Source organism: Capsella rubella, unplaced genomic scaffold (assembly GCF_000375325.1).
Source record: "Capsella rubella cultivar Monte Gargano unplaced genomic scaffold, Caprub1_0 scaffold_5, whole genome shotgun sequence".
In the NCBI taxonomy this organism is placed as follows: domain Eukaryota; kingdom Viridiplantae; phylum Streptophyta; class Magnoliopsida; order Brassicales; family Brassicaceae; genus Capsella; species Capsella rubella.
The window spans coordinates 859,661-866,819 of record NW_006238919.1 but is presented as its reverse complement, the minus strand read 5'-3'; the positions used below and the strand labels follow the sequence as shown (position 1 = coordinate 866,819).

General features: G+C 30.8%; 1 protein-coding gene across 2 annotated transcripts; it reads left to right on the top strand.

Moving 5' to 3' along the window:
• The first annotated feature begins 693 nt into the window (after positions 1–693).
• LOC17886055 (phosphate transporter PHO1 homolog 2) lies at positions 694–4,744 on the top strand. Of its 2 annotated transcripts, XM_023782806.1 has the most exons (13): positions 694–964; positions 1,092–1,433; positions 2,038–2,414; positions 2,513–2,584; positions 2,668–2,797; positions 2,886–3,006; positions 3,088–3,346; positions 3,435–3,539; positions 3,610–3,804; positions 3,881–4,004; positions 4,059–4,216; positions 4,299–4,435; positions 4,528–4,744. In XM_023782806.1, the coding sequence occupies exons 1-13, from the start codon at positions 694–696 to the stop codon at positions 4,625–4,627; spliced, it is 2,391 nt and encodes a 796-aa protein (XP_023638574.1). In that variant the 3' UTR covers positions 4,628–4,744. The 2 variants fall into 2 exon arrangements, with proteins under 2 accessions (XP_023638574.1, XP_006290775.2); XM_006290713.2 differs by having other exon boundaries at positions 3,881–4,216.
• The last annotated feature ends 2,415 nt before the right edge of the window (positions 4,745–7,159 follow it).

Genomic DNA, 7,159 nt, shown 5'->3' with positions numbered 1-7,159 from the left:
CGTCTAAAATATGTAAGTCTATATTTTAAAAAATAGAATAAAAATTAATATCAATGGTGTAAGAACAAATAGTAATTAGTACTTATGTGGGAAATATCCCAATTTGTCGAATCAAGGGAAAACTTTAACATTGTCAATGGAACACAATGGCGACTGGTATATATACCTGAATGGTAGTGTTTGATTTGTGTAATCATTTACCCCGATTTAACTATGTCATAAGAAAATTTATAACATTTTCAATTTTATAATATAAGTTTGGTAGAACTTCATTATTTATGTTTGTCAAGCAACTGGATTGAAACCTTGAATAATTATATCATGGATCATTTAATTCCACATGGCCGATAAATTTTCTCTACTCGTAATCTGTATTTGACTATTGCATCACTCGAGCGACAATCTACAAGTGGCTCAATGTCTTGTGAAATAATGTTTTTTACTAGTATATATATTTTTTTTAAATGACACTTGTAATATACTAGTGTCTTTTATGTAACAATAAGATAAATTTATTTTGGCTCCACAAATATTTTCGACTCGGTCGTGTTTTCCAACTAACAATATTTTTTTAAAAAAACTTTGTATACAATTGGTCATTAGTCATAACACTTGCTTTCTTGTTCTGTATATATATAAAACAAGAAAGCAAGAAGAAGAAGAAAGATATCAAAACAAGAAGTAATTAAGATCATGAAGTTCGGTAAAGAATTGTCGTCGCAAATGGTACCAGAGTGGCAACAAGCTTACATAAGCTACGATTATCTCAAAACCCTTCTCAAAGAAATCATCAAACTCAAACACAAAACCAGCCCACCTCCTCCTCCTCCACATCATTCCGGTGAAGGACTTAGCCGTAAAATGACTCTATATCGAGCATTTAGCGGTCTTGTCCAAACGCCGGGAAAGAAAAGACAAAGCTCCGGTCAAGCCAACTATTCTTCAGAAACTGACATCGAAGAAGGTAAAATCTTAATTTAAGTTTCATAGGTTTCTAACTTAAAAGCTAACTAGTAAAGTGGAGTACTAGTTCATGTTTTTCTAATGTATTATATATTGTCATAACTTTGTTTTCATTTTACTCCTAATAGGTAAGGCTCCGATACTTGTAAACAAAGCAACGCATGGACTAGAGACAACGTTTCTAATGACGGCAGAGGAAGGAGGAGAGTATGAATTGGTCTTTTTCCGACGACTCGATGATGAGTTCAATAGAATTGAGAAATTCTATAAAGAGAAAGTGGAAGAAGTGTTGAAAGATGCAGTTATGCTTAATAAGCAAATGGATGCTCTTATTGCGTTTAGGGTTAAAGTGGAGAATCCTGTTGGGTGGGGATGGGAGGAACGGACGGTGGAGATGACTCGTTTGGCCTCAGATGTCGCGACTTCGACGGCAGCGATCGCTGCTTCTACACCGGCTAGAACTCGAACCAGTAAGATAATCAATGCAACTAGTTCTGTATTGTTTCTCAACATGCAGTAAATATTTGAATAACACTTTTTCAAAAAAATGAGTTATTGTTGTGAATTTTTTTTTTTAAAATTGAGTAATTATGAAAGAATACAACATAAAAAATAGAAATATATCAACTAAAGACGAATGATAAATCAAATATTTAGATAAATTTCTAGTTAGTAGTAAGTTGTAACTATTTGTATGTAATTATATATTTTTAAAAATATATATTGCAATGTATGTTTGGAATTTTTTTTTAAATTCGAATTTAATTGGTTTTTAAAATTTAACAGAAAAAAATGAGGAACTGAAAAATCAGGAATGTGTCTTTAAATCAATTAATACAGATTAATCAGCTAAACATTAAGGCAAATGTAATAAAAATATTTAGAAATGATACGTATTAAACTCAAATTACTTATTTCTAAAACTAATCGAACCGTTTAATTTAATATTGATCTCACTTATATAATATGAAATCCGGTTTATTTAATTTTCGCTTTAATTAGATTTTATCGTAAACCGAATCAGCCAATTTGAAATTTGATGAATTTATACATCTCCCTCGCGTTTGGTTACAGTGAAGCCTCGAGCTCAAGCTCACATGGAGGCAATTCAAGAAGGAAGCTTCAGCAGAGACGACGAAGATGAAGATCATGGCTCCGCCGACGTGAAAACAAGCAGCTTGAATCAGATGAGAGGTGCGAGGCCAGCACCAATAGAGGTTCTAGATCACATCAAGATCAACAACACTAAAGCAACGCCTCGATCCACCATTAAAGGCGTTCTCAATTCCTCAAGCCAAAACGAGATCAAATTCAATAGACATAATCTCAACGAAGTCGAAGAGAAGCTCAAATTCGCCTTCGTCGAGTTTTACCAGAAGCTTCGTCTCCTCAAAAGCTACAGTTTTCTGAATGTTTTGGCCTTCTCGAAGATATTGAAGAAGTATGATAAGGTAAAGATCGGTTTGAAGTTGAAATTGAGATTGAGATTTTGATTTGGGGATATTTGAAGTATGACTGAAAGGTGTTCGACGAAATTACTCTGAAACAGATAACTTCAAGGCATGCTTCAAAGTCTTACATGAACATGGTTGATAATTCATACCTCGGAAGCTCTGATGAGGTGAGCTTGACTAGTTTAGTAAAATCCATTGATTCCTCTGTTTTTGATCCTTGTATTGATCTTCTCTTATATCCATCCATCAGCTTGTGAAACTCATACATCGTGTTGAAGCTACGTTCATAAAGCATTTTGCAAATGGTAATAGGAGAAAAGGAATGAACATTTTACGACCTCAAATGAAAAGAGAGAGACACCGAGTTACATTTTCCACTGGTACAATCATATATATATACAGTACCTCGCTCTGGTTTGATGTTGTTCAATGTTTGTTTTTCGTGCTTACGAGGAATTTTGGTTTCAGGTTTCACTGCTGGATGTGTGTTTTCTCTTATCGTGGCGCTTGTCACCATTATACGCACCCGGAAAACCTCTTCAAATGAAAGCTACGAAGATTACATGAATACTTTGTTCCCTCTTTATAGGTAAACCTTACTTTCACTCTTCTACTGCAAATTTCATTTTGAGGTTAAGATTTTTCTTAGACGTATCCGTTGTTCCTGCAGCTTGTTTGGGTTCATTGTGCTACACATAACTATGTATGCGATTGATATATACTATTGGAAGCATTATCGGGTAAATTATGCATTCATATTTGGGTACAAGCAAGGAACTGAACTTGGTTACCGACAAGTTCTACTTTTGGCATTTACCATTGGAACGTTTGCGTTGCTTTGTGTTCTCGGAAATCTTGATATGCAAGTACACTCCAAAACCCTAGATTACCAAGGATTTACTGAACTTCTTCCTTTTTTCCTTCTTGTTGTAAGTCCGTATATCCAAGTTTATAGGTTTTTTTTTAATGCATTCTCAGGTATATGATGACCCTAACTCTATATGATGTTTGTTTTAGGCTCTGTTTGTAGTTTTAATCTTGCCATTCCATTTTCTCTACCGCTCGAGTCGGTTCTTCTTCCTCACATGTCTGTTTCACTGCCTTGCTGCTCCTCTTTACAAGGTGAAAGACATAAACTTAACGGCTTATTAATTTTGATAATAATATGCTTACTAATGCTTTCTCAATGCAGGTAACGTTACCTGATTACTTTTTAGGAGATCAGCTAACTAGCCAAGTACAAGCTCTTCGAAGCATCAACTTCTACATATGCTACTACGGTTGGGGAGACTTCACCAAAAGAAAAAGCACATGCGAAGAGTTTAACATCTACAACTATTCCTTATACATTGTTGCAGTAATCCCATATCTTTCCCGCCTCCTTCAGGTAAGAAAATATTTCTTCAAAAGACACATATCTAGAGCAATTCTATAATATTATCCCTGTTGTTTAATTGGTGCAGTGTATGCGACGGATGATTGAGGAAAAGAGCCTTGATCAAGGATACAACGGAGTCAAGTACTTTTTGACAATAATAGCTGTTTGTCTAAGAACAGCTTATGTTTTTGAAGGAAAAAACTTGGTGGATCCTAAAGTGAAGATTAATCCTATATTGAAGAATCCTACATTACATTTCAAACTCAGAGTGTTAGCTGGTGCTTTCTCAGTTCTTGCTGCTGTTTTCTGTACATACTGGGACTTTGTTCATGATTGGGGCCTTCTGAACAAAAATTCCAAAAACCGATGGCTTCGCGATAAACTTCTCATCCCACAGAAAAAAGTATACTTCATCGCAATGGTAAGCGCATATAAAACATCTTTGCTTATATAATCTCCAAAGCATAGAGAAACAACTGAATTTTCTTAAAAATAAACTGCAGATCTTGAACGTTGTGTTGAGATTCGCGTGGTTGCAAACAGTACTGAATTTCGAATTCAAGTTCTTGCATAAGCAAACGACGCTTGCGGTTATGGCTTGTCTTGAGATTATTCGCCGTGGGATGTGGAATTTCTTCAGGTCTACTTACTTACTATACACATTGTTACTTTGGTTTCTTCTTCACCATTTTGATATCATTGGTTTTGAAAGTTTCCTTCTTTACAAAACAGGGTAGAAAATGAGCATTTGAATAATGTGGGGAAGTTCCGAGCGTTCAAGTCAGTTCCATTACCATTCAACTACGACGAAGACGATGAAAAAGACGACTAAACGTTTACAGAAGTTAAAAGACTTTCTTATACATCATGTCAACATAAAACTGAAGTTTGTATCTTCACTAACGAAAATGTAACACTTTTACTAACAAAACATTGCAGTTCATTCCGAGTTTAATTATGGTAAGTAGGCCTTTCTGTGATATTCCAATAAGCTTAAGTCATGGCAGGTCTTATGGATCAGTCAACATAAATTGCGAGATATTTCTTAAAACGATAAAAATTCCTTATAATATATAATTATATTAAGTGAGCATCATAAGATAAATGAAAAAGAACAATAATTTGTAAAATATTACTTCTAATATCATTCATTTATTATATTATAAAAATCTTTCATAAATTGGATTAAAACTTTGATGTTAAAATTTTGCTATTCATTACAATAGTTTGTAGACCAAATTAATTTTAATTTTTAAACTCCTTTCAAAATATCATAAACCTAGTATTACTTTTAAAAGTACCTAATAAAAATTTATAATAAACAAAAATAATATATAATATATACTTAAAACAATGAAAAAACATTGTCTTTCGGATAATATAATTCGTTTAAAAGTAGCAAACCTAATTGCACTTTCTAAAAGTAAAACCTAAAGCAACATTAACTTTAAAAACCGTTAAAAAAGATATTGGCATTAAAAGTCGATTCCGAATGATTCGATCAAAGATTGTGGAAATAGTCAATTATGAGCAGATTCCAAGTAAATTTTTGTGTGGAAATGGTAAGTATGATGAAAATCTTATCTACATACGTATTATATATTGATGAAGTGGTAATTTTCACCGTAAAATTTTGTGTAAATCAATGATGTATGAACTAACACAACTAATATTATGTTTTAAATAAAATGTTGCGTACCATTTACATATGATTTTAGTGAGAAAGCTTCAGTCTACAAAATAATTCACAAAAAATTACTTAAGAAAATCTCTTAGTTAGTGAAAAATCTTTAAACAAAATTATTAATAACAAGAACATATAATTATTTCCGACTGTCATTATAGGCAGAAAATCGTCGGTAACACAAATTTCAAGCTATTTCATTTTTCAAAATCTTTTGTATCATAAGAAAAATGAAAACATTAATTAGTAAAATATGATTTCAAATATCATTCATTTTTATTATATTAACATTATATTTTTTTGACAAAATTGGATAAAAGATTTGATGTTATATATATTATATATTCCAATACATAGTTTGTGGACCAATTTAGTGCAAAGCACTCTTTTTAAAATATCCTAAACCTAATAACACTTTTCAAAAGTACCTAATAACACTTTGTGATCTACTTACAACAATGAAAAACATCGTCTTTCAGATAATAAACTCTTCAAAAAAGTAACAAACCTAATTGCACTTTCTAAAAGTACATAAACCTAATAACAACAATTTGTAAGAGAGAGCACCTAAACAATGTTTTAAGTTCTGATAACCGATGTTTTTAATATGACTTTTTATATTTTTATTCGCATAGAGACTTGATGTTGTCATTTAACTCATTTTCCCCACTATACACTATCATTTCATTATTTTTTCTAAATCTTTATAATTAGTTTTCTAATTTAGCTAATTTGACTGATCAACTCTTTAACAATCAACTAGAGGATGGCCCGTGCTTTCGCACGGATGATGTTTTTTAAAGTAAAGATATAATTGGATTTGTATTAATATTTGGTATTCAATAGTATAGGATAAACATAATAGTCTTGTATATTTTAATTTTAATTCTATAAAGTTAAATCGCGTGTTGATTTGTATATTTTAACTGTATATAAATTAAATAATATATACAATAGTAATTAGGTCTGGTTTTAATATAAGTACGTATATATTATATTTTCCCTAAAACCGTTAAATTTATCAATCACGGACATTACCTCAACGGTGTATAAGAAAATGCAATCTTTTAATATAATTTACAAAAATTGTATATCGGTTGAAAGATAACATAAGTGATATATAATAATTTCATAAATTTGGATAATCTATTTATGAATACCTTATGAATAAAATTTAACTATTAGCAAAAGTATATGATAAACTAATCTGCTAAAATGTTAACAAAAAAGGAAAATATGATAAATATGGTAATTGTAAACAATTTTAATATAAAATTTAATCTTTAATCTACTTGAAATAAGGTAAATTAAATGTTTTAAGTTTAATAATGTACGAAATATTTAAATTTAGAAATATTAATGAAAAACATAAAAAACTGAGATTTTTCACCTAAACTATTTCCTTAATTGAAAATTATAATACCTATTAAATCTTTTAGATATTCGAAAATAAGATTTAATTCCAAGACCTGTTTTAAGAGATGACCAGAATATCTTTCAAAGTAATGCTATTTTAATATTTTAAAATTTAGTTTAAATTAATTAAATGCTTACCAAAATTAAATTTATTATCATTTTATCTAAAATCAGTTAGTAAAAGAGGTAATATTAGTTGAAATTTATTTCCTTCCTTTTTTCGTTTCTGAAAATGATTTTTTCTTATAAGTTTTTAAAGAAAAA

What these genes read in the sequence shown, in the direction of transcription:
- LOC17886055 (XM_006290713.2), top strand. Translation starts at nt 694, where the DNA reads ATGAAGTTCGGTAAAGAATTGTCGTCGCAAATGGTACCAGAGTGGCAA. An exon ending in ACCGGCTAGAACTCGAACCA is followed by an intron (nt 1,434 to 2,037) that starts GTAAGATAATCA and finishes GTTTGGTTACAG; the next exon opens with TGAAGCCTCGAGCTCAAGCT. An exon ending in ATCTTTCCCGCCTCCTTCAG is followed by an intron (nt 3,805 to 3,880) that starts GTAAGAAAATAT and finishes TAATTGGTGCAG; the next exon opens with TGTATGCGACGGATGATTGA.